Source organism: Heliconius melpomene, chromosome 4 (assembly GCF_056956725.1).
Source record: "Heliconius melpomene rosina isolate 202511_hmr_F chromosome 4, ASM5695672v1, whole genome shotgun sequence".
Lineage (NCBI taxonomy): Eukaryota > Metazoa > Arthropoda > Insecta > Lepidoptera > Nymphalidae > Heliconius > Heliconius melpomene.
This window is the reverse complement of record NC_140392.1, coordinates 9,436,831-9,456,468: the sequence shown is the minus strand read 5'-3', so window position 1 is coordinate 9,456,468 and position 19,638 is coordinate 9,436,831. Positions and strand designations below refer to the sequence as shown.

General features: G+C 32.9%; 3 protein-coding genes across 4 annotated transcripts; 2 read left to right on the top strand and 1 right to left on the bottom strand.

The window, feature by feature from the left end:
* Nucleotides 1-337: 337 nt before the first annotated feature.
* Nucleotides 338-3,357, top strand: fws (Conserved oligomeric Golgi complex subunit 5 four way stop). The gene is made up of 2 exons (XM_085208120.1): nt 338-3,025; nt 3,126-3,357. The coding sequence occupies exon 1, from the start codon at nt 500-502 to the stop codon at nt 2,738-2,740; it is 2,241 nt and encodes a 746-aa protein (XP_085064246.1). The 5' UTR covers nt 338-499; the 3' UTR covers nt 2,741-3,025; nt 3,126-3,357.
* On the bottom strand, nt 3,346-13,969 carry Lon (lon protease homolog, mitochondrial). Of its 2 annotated transcripts, none has more exons than XM_085208118.1 (16): nt 13,604-13,969; nt 13,244-13,444; nt 12,663-12,924; nt 11,273-11,561; nt 10,618-10,747; nt 10,022-10,162; nt 9,701-9,864; nt 9,078-9,307; nt 8,611-8,803; nt 8,188-8,375; nt 7,596-7,771; nt 7,112-7,277; nt 6,747-6,933; nt 5,764-5,953; nt 5,297-5,446; nt 3,346-3,485 (listed from the first exon to the last, which is right to left on the bottom strand). In XM_085208118.1, the coding sequence occupies exons 1-16, from the start codon at nt 13,811-13,813 to the stop codon at nt 3,462-3,464; spliced, it is 2,901 nt and encodes a 966-aa protein (XP_085064244.1). In that variant the 5' UTR covers nt 13,814-13,969; the 3' UTR covers nt 3,346-3,461. The 2 variants fall into 2 exon arrangements, with proteins under 2 accessions (XP_085064244.1, XP_085064245.1); XM_085208119.1 differs by having other exon boundaries at nt 11,273-11,507; nt 13,604-13,967.
* Nucleotides 13,970-14,257: 288 nt separating this feature from the next.
* Trm1 (tRNA methyltransferase 1) lies at nt 14,258-19,615 on the top strand. The gene is made up of 10 exons (XM_085208121.1): nt 14,258-14,394; nt 14,483-14,743; nt 14,835-15,028; nt 15,344-15,572; nt 15,975-16,123; nt 16,920-17,088; nt 17,464-17,684; nt 18,152-18,289; nt 18,799-18,966; nt 19,461-19,615. Exons 1-10 carry the CDS (start codon nt 14,356-14,358, stop codon nt 19,591-19,593), a joined length of 1,701 nt encoding a protein of 566 aa, XP_085064247.1. The 5' UTR covers nt 14,258-14,355; the 3' UTR covers nt 19,594-19,615.
* The last annotated feature ends 23 nt before the right edge of the window (nt 19,616-19,638 follow it).

Sequence of the window (19,638 nt, the reverse complement as noted above, 5' to 3'; positions counted from 1 at the left end):
TATGTCAAGTAACAGCGTTTATATAAATTTGTAGTTAACTTTATTATTGTCACTAAATTATTCAAGTTTAATTTCATTGTTTGGGTGCATATAAATTGTATTTATTTTGTGGAATTGTAGCATGCTAAATTTATGTTTTTCATCCTTAAGTTAATTCTATCCAGTCCGTACCTAAATCTTTATTCATAGAGATACTTTTTATTGATCAATTATAGTTCATCAATTCATCCCACTATTTTTTTTAATAGCATATCAAAATGCTATAAATAAAGTTAAATCTTTAATCTATAAGTTTCAAATGTTAACTGTGGTTTTGATCTTGACGTTAACAGTTGTATGTCAAATGTCAATAACAAATTTTGATGTGACGACTCACGACGTTGTTTATCGGCAAAAGTATATTAAATCTTAATTAATGTCATATTTACTTGCAATAAGGAAGTAAATACCTCTTAAATAATAAATATAAATCAAAACCCTCTTCTTATTTGCCTTCACAATGGACGCAAAAGATATTTGTGTGGAAATAGAAAATGATGAATTTTATAGTAAGTTTTTAAATGGCTCTATGAAAATACTTATTGATGAAAACACATCGGTAACAGAGCAAGTCACTAAACTAAACCAAGCAGTTGATAGGTTATCAAAAAGCTTAGAAACACAAGTTCTCGCGAAACATAATGATTTATTGACGCAAGCGAGCAATATATGTGAACTGGAGGCTATGTTAGAGACAGTCCGTGGTCAAATTAAAGAATTATTGAAAACATCACAAAAACTTCAGGAGCGAATACACAAACCTTTTTACGAATTGCAAAATCAAATTATGATACTTGAAAATGTTCAAATAACCTGCAATCTTCTTCGGCACTCGTCTAAAATTCTTGCACTGTGGGATAAACTTAACTCTATAAAAGATAATCCAGCTAAAGAAGCCATAGTTCTGTTTGAGTTAGAAGAACTCATTAACGATTATGATTTTGAAGGTATTGATATGCTTGAGGATGTGTTGAAGCAAGTAGATATAAAGAAGAAAGAATTGTTAACTAATTCCACAGAAATGTTGCAGATCAGCCTTCTTAGTGGTGATAAAACCAAACTACTGCAATGCTTTAAAGTATTTCATAACTTACAATGTACTGAGGAGCAAATAAAGAAAACTGTAGATTCTATTCTTAAGGATTTGAAGAAGGAAATCACAAATGCTTTAAATGTTCAAATGGTGTCCATTGAAGTAAAAAAATCTAGTTCAGGTCGCATTGCTCCAGGTAAGGCAAACATCATGAATGCTCAAGATTTCAATATCAAATTATGGGACAACATTGAAAAGCTCTTCAAAGTGGAAATTTATAACAGCTGTGTGAAGGTCATAATGCTGCAAAATGTAGTTATAGAACTACATGCGATTGGTAACTTTAGAAATATTGCAAATAACTTTTGGAATGAACTGTCAAAAATTTTTTGTAAAGAATTAGAAAAAAGTCCATCTGCCGTGAGCCAATCTGTTGAAATTGATTTTCCAAAATTGTTAAAATGTTTCAATGATTTACTCTCCAGATTAAAATGCAAAAATCTGGAAGTAAACAGGGCATATTTAACTAAATGGGAAAACTCATTTTTATCAAAATCCCTAGCAAAACTTTTGGAGCCAGTGAGAAGTATGTGGCACTTGAGTCAAGTGCCAACCATGGACCAGATTGACAATGCCATAAGAATCATAGCCGAGTCATTAAGCATATCTCTAGGGGACAAAACTTTAAGCATTAGTTTAGCAAACAGTGTTGCTAAATGTATTAAACAGATGAATGTAGAGGCTGAACAAAGGTTATCGATGGACAGCGATGTTGCACAAATTATAGAAGCTCCAACAAGTTCACAGCAGAAAAATGCAGATTTATGTAATGCCTTATATTATTTCTCATCACAAATTAAAAGGGTTCTTGTAAATATGAACTCAATTCTACCACAAGAGAGTGTGCAAATAGTTCAAAACAGTCTTAAGGGCATTTCAAGCTTACCTGTCCTCAATCTCTTTGGTGAATCCATTAAGAACTCACTTTTCTTGATTTTGTTAACCATGCATGATGAAGGAGACCTGCTAAGAGCAGATGATCCAAAAAACAAAATTATATCATGTTCTCCTTACATGAAAGAGTTACAAAACTTTGTGTCTAGGTGCAAAGATATTTATTTGTCAATGTTTAGTGAAAAATCTGCTTTAAACGAGTGCTGTGTGGAAATTGCAAAATCTTGTATTGATAGATTTGTTCAGCATGTTTGTAATGTTCGGCCTGTGAGTAAGTATGGGCGGGCTAAACTTCAAGCTGACTGTAAACATCTAGAAGTGTCTTTATCACCATTAGTGTCTGATATATCAGAACTGGGTGATCACTACCGTCAACTAAAAGCTCTAAGTCTCCTCCTTGAGAAAACTCCTCAAGAGATAGCAAAGAGTCAAAGCGAGGGTGGAGCATTGCCTTATTCTTTAGTTCTAATGTTCTTATTCTCCCATGGAGGTCCGCAGCTATTAGCTCCGCATACTTGTGCTGGATGGAACATTCAAAAACTGATCCAATGGTTAGATTCACATAAAAATGAAAGAGATAGATTGGAATTCATAGCAGGGGCTTTGCAAAGATATCAAAATCACATTAGACAAAATCAAATAGCGACTTATGATGAAGTTTACCCAGTTTTGTTACAATTGCTTGAAGATGGTAGAAAAACTTTAAAGAAGTAGATAGGGGAAGAGATTCTACAGCTTGGATGATAATAGATTAAGATATTTGAAAAAGAATATAACTTTTTTCATAACAGATATTTTTATTAAATGAAGAATAAAAATACTATTAATAATTATTTTTATGACTCTAAAAATTATTAATGTAAGATGTCTTTTAGTGGGTTATTATTCTATAATACTTAAATAAGTTGCTAGCATTTTAGGTAGAAAATTGAAAACTCTCCATACAGAGATTCTGCTTTGCTCCTGGATGGCTTCTAAGAGGCACTATATTCTAAAATTGTAATAATATATTTCTTACTGGTTTTATTTATTTTAGCACTGTTATTTTGAAATGTATTCTATACATTATATAAAATATAGCTTTTTAATTTACTTTCAGGCTGTAACCTGCACTTAGCTAGGTAGGCAGAGGGAACCTAATATTAAGGCTCTGTTCCTATTGATTCCCTCTTCCGTTGCCAATTTCCGCATTCAGAAATTCAGAAAGTGGGCATTGTGTGTTGAATGGTATAGATAGAAATTGACTTCAAAGATAAGATATTACATAAATAAATAAATAACAAACAATGTAAATATGTGTATATGAAAATAAAACAATATTTATTAACAAATATTATTATTTATTAAAATAAAATTTAAATGAAACATAACCGGAAATTCTTCAAACACCATTAATGACAAACTTCTTTTAGGCGGAAGATGAGTTGGATGAAGCTTATTGAACTTTTCCGACCCTTCTCTATAAAATCAAGATAAAATATTAATTACAAATAATAAGTAGCGAAACTTAACGCCGCGTTTGTATTGTTACCAAAGCGAGAAAATCAATATAATTCCATCCCCTGAGCGGGAATCGAACTCATAACCGTCGCCTTTATAGACAAACGATGTACCACTGCGCCACGTTCTTAATCTTCACACTGGACAAATAACATTATAAACAAATTTATTTATTTATTCCGCACAGGGAATCTTGGAACCTAGTGTTAGACACTCCGTTCTCATTAAGAGTCTTCTGTTTACCTATTTTCGCCGAATTTTAGAATGGCAGAATTCAATGCCGCGCTACGCGTCGTTGCCAGAGCGAGGAAATGAGAATATTACATTTCCTTGAGTGGGTATCGTATCCATCTGACGCGTTAACAGTCACACGCTTACGCCACTACACGACGGACCATACTACTATTCATTATATGACTACTATACTACTACAACATATATATTGGTATCTATGCAAGCAAAATGGTAATAAAATATTTTTACATATATAAAAATTCAGTGTACAAAATCTATTAAAAATTAAAATACTAAAAAAATATCTAAAGAAAAGGGTTTATTATAAGAAAAAACAAAAATAAAAGTAAAATTTTTAATAAAGCTACTAATAAACATACACCATGCTAACATAATAATTACTTACATCCATACATAGAGGACCGTTAATAAAATTATAATATATTTACAAAAAATATTTAATTATAAAGAAATCGTGAAAATATGTCACTAAAAGTAATTGGCATTTATTTTATTGTTTCCAAGAGGAGCGGTTTCTAATCCCGCTATACATTTTTAAAAATATTTTTGTATGTTGAAAATATAAAATAAATATTTCTCACCTTCACCTACTGACATAACTTACGATTATTGTAGATCAACGAGAAGTACAAATTATAAATATATTTGCAAGCATAGCAAGCACTCTATTTGTATAAAATTAACTAGGAATATAAGTTTCTAATGATTTTTTCTATGAAATACCTACAAATTTTCACTTTTCGGATTTTACTATAGGTTTTGATTACGTGACAAATTTCATACAAATTGCAGCAAAATCGATGCACAAATGTTTGTATCTTTCAATTGCAATAACTTAGAAACTTGTTGTTTTCTGTGCTTTAAGGTACCTAATTTAATATTAGATATTATTTTCAGCTTAATACCTTCACGCGATCTCAAGATAATAAAAGTTATTAGGGGTTTCGTTTTTATCTTTTGAGGTATAAAACCCTAAAAAAACTCGGAAAATTAATGTATATATATATTAGGCTTTTAGCTAAATCAGTAATTTTAAAGTAAGTCACTTTTTTTTTCTATCAATGGAATTTAAAGTCAATATAATATCAAAAATTATATATTTTATAAAATTTAAATTTAAATTATCATGTGTATATTATCTTATTTTAAGCATTGTTTTGTGCCAATATATAACCTCATATTCTCATTTACTGTCTATACTATCCACAAGTTATAAATCCTATCAAATCATTACCTACCCAACCAAGCGTGGAAACGAAAATGATATAGCTAATTATCATATCATTTCCTAGAGTGTGAATGGAACCCACAACCTGTTGAGTTTACAGTCGCACGCTTATGCCCCACTCACTGGCCCCATACACTACTTAAGTCTTTTATAACATATACATACTCATATACTTTATAATTACACATACACCTAAATACAAAAAAATTACAATCTATCTACAAACAAATAAACATACAAACAAACGAAAATTAATAATTTTAAATCAATAATATATTATTTTAAACCTTTTGTTGGTCGAAGGCTATTTTGAACACATCTTGGTAATCATTGACGAAGTATACTTCGATGCCCTCTTTAATGAAAGAGGGTAGATCGTCGAAATCCCGTCGGTTTTCTTCCGGAAGGATCACACATGTCACTCCTACGCGTTTAGCCTTAAAATTTAGAAAAAAAAATATTACATATATTGTTTTGAGTGTTATGAGTTCGATTCCTTAGTGTTATGGAGAAAACAAATATAACAAATAGTAGGCGGACCAAATCAATATGAATAACCAAATTAAAATGACATCATCCTTCTTCTACATCCTGCCAACAGGTAAAATCCGTCCCTTTAACGCGATTCATAGCTAGTTGGGAATACACTGTCTATGTGTCTTCACTGCTAGGCAGAATAATTTAACCTAAGCTAACGCACACCCATCCAACCCCGAATCAAACCAAAATGCACTTAACCAAAAAAACAACTCACAGCAATAATCTTCTCCTTAATCCCACCAACGGGTAACACCCGTCCCGTTAACGAGACTTCCCCCGTCATAGCCAGTTGGGAACGGACTGGTGTTTTCAGAGCTAGTGAGAGTAAAGCCGTGGTGACCGTTATGCCGGCTGATGGACCGTCTTTGGGGGTAGCTCCTTCTGGCACGTGAAGGTGTAGGTGACTGGAAAATAAGAAAAGAAATAGTAGATGTTGGTTGCCTAAATGTATGTTTTGCGTCTAATATTCGACAATATTATTACCAAAACAAAAGAAATACATTTTAAATAGAAGTATACATATCAAGCAATTAAAACTTACCAACTTCTAAAAATAACCTAAAAACTTTTTCAGCCTTCCTCAAAATATTACCATAAAGAATCGAAAACCAAATAAACCGGATAATTCCTATAATATATAGCCAATACATTCTAAAGACTATCTTAGCAATTTTTGTGAATTCATTTCGTCATGTTACTCAAACGTCCAGTAAGTTTTAGAAACCCTGGAGTAAATTTGTCGTCCCTTATTGTATTACGGTCGACGAGTTGTGGACGTCTTGAGAGTATCAGTAGATGACTGCGCCAGATTAATATTGAGATTTTTTTTTAATTATTTTTCTCCCAAGTGAACAATGTGAAAACGGCCAAGAAGCCTAACTTCAACGCGATCACGACACATCGGCCAAACTGTACCTTACTTTTCTAGTATTTAAAAATTATTTAATATTCAAAAACGGATTATCCTGATAGTCCTCGGTCAAGTAGTTTCGCCAGCCACCGCAAAAACTATCCTCGTAGATTCCTTTATGAAGTCACCCAGTCCAGAAAGTTAGAGGGAAACAGCAGTTAGCTTGTAATTTATAATTATGGGTTTACCTTCTTTTAAGAACAAAGAGTCTCCACATTGACAACTGTTCTGTTATAATAAAATAAAATGAAAAGTTGAATATATACCATCTAATTATTATTACTGACCTAGTGTTCAAAAACTGATTATCCCCATAGTTCTCGGCCAAGTAGTTCCTGGCCACTGTTAAAGCTATCCTTGCTGATTCCTTCATCACGTCACCCAAATGTCCAGTAAGTTCCAGGGAACCGGGTGTTAGCTTATCGTCTTTTATGGTGTTCCTTAAAGCTGTTTCTATATAGAGGGTACTGCCACCTGGTAAAATAAATATTTTTCTTTAGTTACACACTGTATACCACACATAAAAAGTAGAGGAACCCTGGTATTTCATACATTCCGTTTTCTGCGCTTTTGTCTCCTTACCAGACCGGATATAGGATTTTGATAGACGTTTTTAATGTAAAAAAGGTGTAAAAACAAAAATTCAACTCACCCATGGCTGTCCAAGCCAGGCCCATCACTACTCCGGGGGGCGTGATATCATACATACGGTCGTGTTTGAACGTCGGCTTCCCCACTAATTCCGATAAATTTGTATCTGTTATCGTCATTTTATCGGCCTCTTGTTTCACTATTTTGTATGCCACTTTGCGTGCTATCTGAAATACAAAAAAAACATATAAATAAAAAACATATATTTTAGTTTCACACTGTATTCTGTATCCCGTAAATAGCAGGATAGGCAAAAAGAACCTAGTGTAAAAGATTCTCCAATCCAGATTTGAGACACTGCGTGTTGAGTGGCTAAATTTAGCACAACACAAGAAAAAAAATTGTCAACAGTGATATCCAGCTGTTCCTCCCACAGACCGCAGATCATACAAACAGTCGGTACTAAGTAGGTGTTGTTAAGCGATGACGAAAAAAAAATAATACTCCATTTTGTACTGTGATGGCAAAAAGAAACTAATCCTTACCTTCTCAATATGTTTCTGCAGATTCCTTACTCCACTCTCCCTGCAATAGGACTTGATGAGTGTATGTAAAGAGTCGGCGGTGAGGTCCAGCTGTTCCTCTGAGAGACCGCAGTTCTTGCGAGCTGTCGGCACTAAATACTGTTGAGCAATGGCTAACTTTTCCTCTGCCACATAACCTGTGGAGTTATTTAAGTTTGAAAATTTATGTATGGATATATTAAAACAATTCTCATTTTAGTTTATCGCAATTATATTTTATTGGATGACATTGTCCATAGCGTAGACAATTTAAAACTGATATTATTAGTTTTTATTATTGTTTTTAGTTTTTAGGGAAGTTTAGAGCCTAGTCTTAAGACAGGCCGCTCCCCTCTTTCCGCCAGAAAAATCCTTTTTTCTTCAATACAGTGACTTTGGTTGATCTTCATGAATACAGTATTTACCTGGCACATAATAAGCATGAGGATTCCCTAAAGAACATGTATGAAGAAGTTAACGAAAGTCTCGATAATTAGAATTCAGTTCTGTTTATCACTTCTAGGTATTAGTTCTACTTTACTAAGAATACAAAAAAAAGTTATTCAAAATTTACCAGACATATCAATAAGCTCCATTCTATCCTTTAACGGCTCCGGGATCATGTCCACCACGTTGGCCGTGCAGATGAACAGCACGCGGGACAGGTCCACCGGCACGTCCAGGTAGTGGTCCAGAAAGTTGGAGTTCTGTTCCGGGTCGAGCAACTCTAGGAGTGCTGAGGACGGGTCGCCGTGGACGCCTCTGGGAGAAATACCATAATTAACTAACTAATAAGCATAATATGTTAAAATTGTATTTATATAAGATTGTAACATACTATTTTGGATTGACTAATAACTACTATAACATCATAGGATATTTTAACAACTCCGCGTCTACTTTAACTTTGAAAAGTATAACATCTGAGTTTAATTTATTTACTATATTCATAATTATATCCTCTCCCAACACTCCCCCCACCCCTTCCTATACTCACTTGCCAATCTTGTCCACCTCATCGATAAGCACCAAGGGGTTTTCGGTCCCAGTTTTCTTCAAGCATTGTACTAACTTGCCGGGCATGGCGCCCACGTATGTGCGTCTGTGTCCCTTTATCTCCGCAACGTCAGTCATACCGCCGACGGAGAAACGGAAGTATTGGCGGTTTAGCGCGCGCGCTATTGAACGGGCTGAAAGAGGGAAACTAAAGCATATAATAAAGTCTCAAGTCTACTCGTAATAAGAGGAGGAAAAATGTGGCGTTGAATGAGGATTTATGGATGATTGTTCCACTCCCATGCAAAAATATATAATAGATGAAACTTTACAGTAATACAGCTTATAGATCAGAATAACACACAAGATATAATTTGGGTAAAGATTTCTGTATTATTTGGATATAATATAACAAAATCACCGTCGCGCGTCTATTAATAATGAATCATAGCAAATACTAAAACATACCTATACTAGTCTTTCCCACACCAGGTGGTCCATGAAAACACAAAATCTTCCCCTGCGTACTGCCCTTCAATTGTGAAACAGCTATAAACTCTAAAATCCTCTTCTTAATATCTTCCATGCCATAGTGGTCTTCATCAAGGATGACTTGAGCATCTTCTAGTTTTAGGTTCTCCTCTGATGTCACTCCCCACGGAAGGGACGTTAGCCAGTCGAGGTAGCAACGTGTTACGCTAGTTAAAAAAATGTAAATATGAATACATTCTATTTTCAATTTATTTAGTAGGACTTTTTTATTAATTTCGAATATTTTTTAATTAATTTGGTACAGAAATGTTGAAATTTACAGATTTTACTTCGAATCCTGTCACGACATAGCTTATATTATTATAGCTATACCTAATTAAAGGTTCAATTTGTAAAATGTTCTAAGAAGTGGGTAATAAAAATAATTAATTCGACCGAATGTAGTTCCAACCATAATTCGAAATATAACCATAATTGTCGCGTTTCCAGCCAAAGGGTGTGCTGCTTTGGCACAAGGGCCTATTTAGTTAATAGCCTTAACTTAATTCTAATTTTAATGATTATATTAACCTATTTTAAATAATAAGACTAAATCTTACTTGAACTCTGAGCTGTGACTTTCTAAAAAGTTTAGTTTGTTTAATTCTTCGTCTATAACTGTTTGTATTGCTTGGGGCACTTGTTTATCAGCTAGGCGTTCTCGAAACTTATCGCCTATAGCGTCTTTATCATCCTTTTCTAGACCTAGCTCTTTTTTTATTACCTGTATAGATTTTATTTCTTATATAAAAAAATCTTAAAAAATTAATTAAAAAATTGTAGGAACTAGACCGTAATAAAACTATACTGAAATTGAAATATTTCAGTAAGTATATATTTTTTTTTACTATAAAATTATAACAAAAACTTAAATAACTCACCTTCAACTGTTCATGCAATATATACTTTCTATGTTGCTGTTTAACTTTCTCTTCAACTTCTTTACCAATTTTCTGCTGTAATTTGGATAATTCATATTCTTTCTTCAATAGAGACAGTGACATCATCAAACGTTTGGGAATCTACAAAATTAGAAATATGATTTTTTAATATTGTTTTTTCTTCAGGTTCAAGCTGTGTCCCGCACATAGCACGGTGGGCAAGGGAAACCTAGTATTAAGACACTCCATTTTCCACTTTCTGCCAAATTCTTGAGGTATTGCGTGCTAAGTGGCGGAACTCAACGCCGTGCTTCGCCTGCTTACCAGAGCGAAGAAATGAAAATATATTAAATATATTATTTCCTCGAGTGGAAATAGAACCCACAACCTGTCGCATTTACAGTCACACGCGTGTACCCCTGCACCACGATGGTCTCAATACATTGTTGACAATGTTATCAAATGAAAATAATCTACATTATGTATATATCGCATCAAAAATATAAATGTGAAAAAGGTAGCCAAGTATTGTATTGTATTGGACATGATAGCAGCTAAAACTAAATAAAAAATATAAAAACAAGAAATAGACTTACATCCATTTCCTCCAAAACCGCTTGCAGTTCCGCTGGCTCAGCACCAGTGAGAGCTGCCCCCAGGTCACTCAGGTACACCGGGTTGTCTACCACACGCTGTCCTTGAGCCAACATGTGGTGGAGCGATTCCCTATATTTACAGAAATTGAAGTTAATCATAAAATCTGTCACCATACTACCATCTCCGCTTTCTGCAGAAATTCGACGGCGGAACACAACGCCCAATTTTTTATTACCAGAACAAAGAAAATAATATAAATATAATATATATCTTCTGAATAGGTATCAAAACCACTATCATAGTGTTTAGATTAGACACTGCATAACTTTCTTCACTGGATTTAATATATTAGCAGCTTCATGTAGCTTACTCTGCTTAGTAAGCATTAGAAATTAGATTAAAGGCACTTGGTCACGTCCGTCACTGCGCCACGACTAGCTAGCTTCACGCTGGATCATGCACATAGCAAGGTAGGCAGAGAGAACCTGGAAACGTAGTGTTAAACATTCCATTCCCATTAGGACACTTCCATTCCACACTTTTCGCCTAATTCTGGAGGCATAACGTATTATTTTCAAATTTATATTGATCTTTCAATTTTATGTGTAAAAAAAAAATTTTGAAACAATAAAATAATTAATAAAACATGCATACCTGTACAACGGATTCATATTAATAATATCCCGAATAGTCTTAATCACTTCTTGCGTCAAAGCTTTGACCTCCTCATTTTGCTTGAACTTGTCATGCATCATGTTCTCCACTTTAACCATCATGACTTGATCTGGCAATGGCTTTTTATTCTCTTTTTCGACATTCTCTTTCTCCACTTCATTCCTCTGTTTCCTTGAATTACGATGTTTCCGTCTCCGTCGTTCCGCGTCGGACTCTTCACGCGTAACGTTAAATTCCACGTTAAATACAGGAAACTTGAGCTTCATTTCTGAAATATACTCATATATTTCAGAATTGAAGCTGCAAGTTTTAATTTACATAGTATGGCTTAGTTAGTGGAGTTATTAGTGAATTTTTAATGACATTATATATTTATAAATCTTAGATTTATTTTAGGGAGATTTTTGAAGTATTATGTATTATTGAGTTTTGACTGATTTATTAGGTATGCCCAGTCGTGGCGAAGGGGCACAAAGTGTAAAAGTAAACGCAACTAGTTGTGGGTTCGAGTGGAAAATCGAGGAATTGAAATATTTATTTAAATCTGTATTTCCATTCCATTTTTTCACTCTGGCAAAGAAGGGCCGGCTGGTCGAGGCACAGCGCGACATTGAATTCCGCCACTCAACGTGCATTGCTTCTAGAATTCAGTGGAAAGTGGGGAATGGAATGTCTTAACACTAGGTTCTCTGCCTACCTTGATGTGTGCAGGATATAGCGTGAAGCTGATATTAGGTAGTAACAATGACATTTGTTCTATTTTTTAGATATCCCTCACATTCACCATAGTAGGCAGAGGGAGCTTTGTTTGAATAAGTCTTAGCACTACTTTAAGTACAAAATATGGGCTAAAGCTTAGCTATAGTATAACAAGATATACTTAATTGTATGTTATTAATTATAATAATCTTAAGTGACCCTAAATCCTACTCGGAAAAAAAATATATTGTCATTATTTTTTATCAGTAAATATTGCAAATAAACTTTTAAATTCATAATTATCTTCTTGTCGGAGGCCAGTCGTGGCACAGGGGCACAAAGTGTAATTGTAAACTTGACTGGTTATGGGTTTGATCCCCACTTGAGGAAATGAAATATTTACCTATTTAAATTGATATTTCCATTTCTTCACTCTGGTGTCGAGGTAAAGCCTCGTGTTGAGTTCCACCACACAGCATGCAATGCCTCAAGAACTCGGTAGAAAGTGAGAATCAGTGTCTTAACACTAGACTCCCTCTGCCTACCCTACTGTGTGCAGGATACACATAAGCTGATTTAATTTTAATTTTATTTTATTATATTCTTATATGCCCATCCACATCCATCTTAATTAATAAATAGTATATTAACATATAATAGAACATGTTACCTGCTGGTCCTGTTTCAATCTCATCCTCAATAAACTGTCCAGTAATCTTTATTCTCCTATGTGCCATCACAACTAATCGCAACTTATAATCCATGTCTTGCATTTCATGTATTTGAGCAAATACTCCCACTTGATGCAAGTCCTCTAAATTTGATACAATATCTGACTTTTCATCTTCAGTTTTACGTAAAAATATTCCTACATATGGTTGATTTAATTTGACCTTCCTTCTGATTAAATCTATTAATGCTGGGTTTGAGATCTATATAGATAAAAAATATATAAATTCAATACAAATACAGTAAGGTTACATAGATTGTATACAAATATAGACTGCTTGTAATTACAAAAAAAATTGTGATTCCGGGTTTGATTCCTCTTAGGCGATTTTTTTAATTCCATGCTAAGTTAAATAATTTTTTTAATACATTGTGTGTTATACAGCTCAGTATTTTGTGGAAAGCCAAGCATGTTGTCTTGACATTAGATTTTTTCTGCCTTCTATAGAGAAAGGATAAATTGTGAAGGTAAAAAATATTGAAAGGCTTAACACTTAAAATAGCATTCTTCATATACAATACCTCAATTAACTTAATAAATCTTGGAAACACTGGATTTCTATTAATTGCTATGACAGGTACTTGAGGCCACACTTCTGGCACAGCTACTGTGGCTGGCAATTGACTTGAGAATAAAGGTGTTTCATCTTTTACTTCTACCGCTGGCTCCTCGTCCTCAGGGTCATTTTTATTACCAGTTGAATATTGACGACTGCTTAAAATCTATAGTGATTTAATCGTAAATTAAAAAGATGTTATAATTAAGAAGTGAAGCTGTAGATGTTATAATTAAGCTTATAAGATTTTTATGCTATAATTTTATAACATAAAAAATCTTATTAGGTATAATTAAAATACTTTTAGAGCAATGAAGCTACTAACCTGCTTTGAAAGAAGGAAATCTCTATTATAACTACATATTCGTCCCTCTTTTAATCCGTAAATATTAAATTGATTTATTAACTTCTGTTTCACCGGTCTACGATGTAAATATGATGCAATTTTTGTTACATTTCTACTTATTTGTATCGGTGGCCTTAGAGCTGGATTGAAAAGCACAGTATTTCTCACTACTGCACTTGCTGTGTGCATCTTTTACTTTGCAACTTACAGTTTAATTAATATGTAATACTTTTCATATATATTTTGTTAAATAATATCTAGAAAAGGTTATTTTTCCAGATTCTTCAAAGTTCAAATCCCCTACTGTCAAGCTACAAACATGTCATTTTGACACAGTGATAACTTGATAAGATTACAGACTGACGATGGGGAGAATACATACTGATAATTTCATTCACTTTGGAAAAATTAAGGAGAGGATCTAATCCTAAGGTCCTAGTTAAATTCTATAAACTTAGATTTTTTGCTTATTATATAAGTTATTTGTATTAAAATCTCTAGATTTTTAAGTAACACATCGTATTGCTACGGTACCGTTTCCGAAATCCGTATGACCGACTGGTGACTCAAAACTACTGGGGTCGGGGCTCAAAATTGACACTGACATATTACATTTGACATTGACAGTCGAATGTGAAGCAAGGTGGAGTGTAATGTCAATCTGATTGTTGAATACAATGTGGAAACAAAATAACCTTTGGCTTTATTATGTTCTTTTATAAACAATTTTAATGAAGTGCTTTAACTTATTAAGAAGAAATTTTACTTCGGTTATGATAAAACTTTTAAGTTGCTGTATATATTGTATATTTAGTATAGTGATATACTTAAAGTAAATATAAATAAACATTCTTTTAGAATATTGTGAAAATGAACGTATCAGGGAAAAAAGATAATACTAAATGCATTATAGAAGGACAAGCAGAGATACGTTTAACATCAGAAAAAGTGTTCTATAATCCTGTGCAGGAATTTAACAGAGATCTAAGTATAGCAGTATTAAATGTATTTACCGAAGATTACAAAGCTGAAAAGCTTGCAAAAGCGCTAAAAAGCATACAAAAGTTATCTAATAATGACATCATAGAAGATAGAGTAGGAAACACTGAAGATTCTGGGGTATATCTTATATTGTTTTTTTATTTATCACTTTATGTATTACAACATTTCATATAATATCTAATTTTAAATCTTTGTCTAATACTTTAAGATTGAGATACCTGTTACAATCCTAGAAGCCTTATCAGCAACAGGACTGAGAAGCATTCGGTATGCAAAAGAAGTTCCAAGTGCTACCAAAATAATTGCTAATGATTTCTCCAAACAAGCTGTGGAGACAATACAGTCAAATGTTGTGCATAATGGTGTAGAGTCTATTGTTGAAACAAGCCTTGACGATGCTTGGTAAGTCTGTTTTTAACTCTGTTATTCTAGTGTTGAGTCACTGAGTTCTCTGCTCTCTGTCCTATTTCAAGAGACTTCATATTATCAAGGAAATCAAAATTATCTATTTACTTCAACGGGCATTGAACTTACAATGTGTTACAGTCAGATGGCATCCCACTGTGCCATAGTCAGAATTGAAGAAGCTTCAAGTTACAGTTAATATTCATTTATTTAAAAATAGTAAATAACATTTTAATAATATTTACAAATATGTATCATATACGTACATACCATTGTTAAATTTATTATATTAAATATGTAATTTTTTTGTAGCATTCTAATGTACAAACACAAGCACCCATCAAAGAGGTTCGCAGCCATAGATCTTGACCCTTATGGCTCTCCCACTATATTTCTTGATGCAGCAGTACAAAGTGTACAAGAGGGTGGACTGTTACTTGTAACAGCAACAGATATGGCAGTTTTGGCTGGAAATGCACCTGAAACATGTTATAGCAAATATGGTGCTATTAGTTTGAAAACTAAATGCTGTCATGAAATGGTAAATATTCATTTATTTCTTTTTCATTTGCTGCTTTTGAGTTAATAGAGTGTTAAAGTACTCAATTACCCACTTACCTCCTAAATTGCGATTGGCTGAACTTAAATCTTTGTCTTTTAGAAGAAGAAAAATGTAAATGTAAGTCTGAGAGAAGATTAAACTAAAAATCATTGTCTTTACAGTCTTATGCTGTTCCACTGTTTTATTAAAGACAATAAATTAATATCAAATATATTTCATTTTTGGTACTAAAATCTTTGATTTTCTTTGACTATTGCAAAGTGCTTGAAACATTTCGACTAATTTGGTTAAAGAGTATCATTTAAAATATTTGATAAATGCCTGTAATATATTTTTTTCAAAATTCTTTAAGTATAATCATAAATTTTCTTTATTTTCCAGGCTCTAAGAATATTACTACAATGCATAGAGTCACACGCAAACAGATATAACCGATACATTGTACCGTTAATAAGTTTATCTGCTGATTTTTATACAAGGGTGTTTGTTAAAGTTTATTCTGGTGCTGTACATTGTAATAAGACGATAAGGTAAGTAATAACATATTTATGCATGAATACATATTTTAAATGTAAAACTTGACTTTTTGTTGCATAATGTGTAATTTTTTAATTATTTTATCTACTGTACAATATATACATTGTACAGTATCCAGAGAGAACTCAGTGTTAAGACATGTGCTGCCAACTTTCCTTTTGAATCTAAGAAATTGCGGTTTTAGTGGACATGGGCATTGGCAATAAGAGGGAGCCGGACCGTGCTTAGCCCAGAATTTATACCAACTATAAATTAAGCCTAAAAAAAAACATTTATTTAGAAAACATATATAAATTTTGACATAGTTGGATTTGAACCCAGGAGGAGACCAAAACACTCCAATCTGTTCCATCGGTGTTATTCCAAACTTAAAAGAAAAATACTTATTGCTTACTTTACTGCTACAACATAAATAAGTTGTAACAAGTGGATAAGAATTATGACGTAACTTGATAAGAACGTATGTTTTAGTGGTGAGAGCGTTTGGACGATTGCCAAGAAACGCAGTTTTAAATCCCGCGTTAAAATTTTTATATTTTCAAATTTTTTATTTTGGTTTTTTTCTAATGTTTATTTTTATTATGCTTTTTAAGTTTATTTTCCTGAGTGTGGAATAACACTTTAAAAATGTAAAAAAAAAACATTAACACAAAAAGATAAGTTCAAAGCTGGAGGTCACCCCAGAAAATATTTGAAAATTATTCATATCCTCGAGTGGGGATCGAATTTACAACTCTGCCCCACTGCACCAACAGCTAATAAAATAATTATTTAACATTTATTTCACAGTAAATTATCAATGGTGTACAATTGCGTGGGCTGTGACAGTTTTACCCTACAACCGCTAGGTGGACATAAACCTAATCCAAATGAAAGCAATCCGGCAAGAGTTAAAACATTTTTACCTCTGGGACCTATGGTGGGACAGAAATGTGATAATTGTGATCAGAAACATCATGTGAGTTATTAATTTATTACTATTTAAGAAAATGCTATTAAAGTTAAGATCTCTGTTCTCTGCTTTTACCCGAATTTGAGATATTGCGTGTTAAGTGACGGCACTCGAAAACGTAAAAAGGACAAATAAAAATAACTCATCTCTCCCCCATGGGGATTGAACCCGATCTGACCTAACCTAACCTAACCCGATTGATACGTCGTGTTTACAATCCGATCCATAAACAAATTATAACAAACCTATAAGAATTACGACGTAGCCCGAAAACATATGTCTTAGATGATCAGACCAAAGCAAATATGTTAAATTTTTTATATGTTTCCTAAAAACAGTGTGGCATAACACAATGTTAAAAATATAATATTTTATTTTCAGCTAGGAGGTCCAATATGGTCAGCACCTATCCACGACGCAGACTTCGTAGACAGAGTAAAAGCGTATTTACACAAAAATCCCTATATCTTTGGCACGGCCAAGAGAATTGATGGTGTACTGTCCGTCATAAACGAAGAACTGCAAGATTCTCCTTTGTATTATTCTTTGGATAAAATGTCTGGACGTGTGCATTTGCAAACTATGCCTATGTTGGTCATGAGGTAGGTTATAATATATTTAATTTCACTTTACTCAAAATAGAATAAGTAGATAATAGATTAACTGTATTTCAAGGAAATAATTCACAATAGTAGTTCCTGAGATTAATGTGTAAAGTCAAACAAACTCTTCCTTTTCACATACTACATACTACTATGGATGATGCAAGTCTTCAGATATAGTAATTGTGATTTCTCTCCGTTAAAGATATATTAAAAAGACAAATAATAATAGCAGAGACCACCATAGGTGGCATTAAATACTTCTTTGTACAGGTAACAAGAGAAGACACGGGTCATTGAGTTCTGCAACTCAACACTTAATGTCTCGAAAATTTATCGGGGAACGGAGTTTCTTAACATTAAGTTTCTTGCTTTCTGCATACTCTGCTACATGAAGGATACAGGACCCTAAAAACAAAAAATATAAAAAAATATATTATATAAATCTATTTTTTCTTTGGTTTTAGATCAGCAATTTTAAATGCAGGCTATAAAGTGTCATACTCTCACGCCGCCAAAATGTCAGTGAAAACAAACGCACCACCACACTTTGTGTGGGACATTATAAGAAGTTGGGAGAAAATGTATCCCGTTAAGCCTGAAAAGTAAGAATTAATGTAATTTTTTTTTTTAAATAAATTGTAAATTTTTTTTTTTATATGTATAAAATTTTTACTTAACGGGACTTGAACCTGCGCCTCTCGGACACTGTCCATGACTAGTACAAATACGGGCATGTTCAAATTATTGTATGTTTTTTAAAAAAACTATTTTTTTTGTATAAGTGTGAAATATAACATTTCGAAAATTATAAAAATAAATGGGTACAAATATGTTAGAGAATAATTACTAAAAAGTATTTCATGACTTGGAGGCCATTGTGATAATGTGGGGTGATGGTGGTATAATTTTAAAATATTAATTATTAAGCTCCGCCAACTATTACAGACTGTCCAGAACTCAGGTAACAGTCAAACATTATTTGACTCTGCCATTAACATTTATTGGCAATGCTTATTAAAACTCTTAATAACATTTATTTTGTTTTGAATTGTTATTATGATATAAAAATAGCTTTGTTTATTGCTAACTAATTGAACAATTTCGGTTTCAGAATAGAATTAGATTTAGTCGCGAAGGCTATATTGTCTAAGGAAATAACACACAATATAGACTTCACTGACAATGCGTGTGCGAATCCAAATAGTCGAAAGAGCGGACAATTGAGGTTCCAGTTTAACCCAACTCCGCACTGGGGGCCGGGTTGTAGGGCTGTTGTTAAGTAAGTTTGTTTTTTGTTTCCTAAATAGGGTATAAACCAGTCAACTCACTAATAAGATCCTTTAAATATATAGGAATATATTTTCGTATAAAATACAGATCTACATAAAAGAGCTAATACTTATATTATTTAAATACTTTGAATACAGTTTAGGTTACATTAAATAACATACAAAGATTTTAGTACAATAGAGTTTTAATTGTATGTCAAAATTTATTAAAAAATTATGAGCTTTTTAATTTTATTTGCGGCTATATTTTTATTTAAACTATTGTACATTGATGGAAACAGTGCCCTGTGCCTACTTGGGAATACTGCCTATCCTAAGTTAAATAAATAAAAGAGTGGACTGTATTGTTATATATACAAACGCCCACGCGCAACCTCAGGCGCATTGTCCTCGACATACATATAATTTATTATTTATCGTGTACATTTCATTTATTTGTAAACCAAAAGTAAGTATTATAAATATAACTTAAATTTTGTTTTAGTGTCGGCGAAGCGAAAATGTCTAAGGCAATTCGTAATCAAAATAAAAACACGAAAAAACGAGAGCACTCATCGTCAAGTGATAAAGATCCGCGAAAGAAAATAAATGCTGAACCGGAAGTGACAAATACTTAATAAATGATATATTATATTAATATTTTTTGGTAGTTTATTAATTTC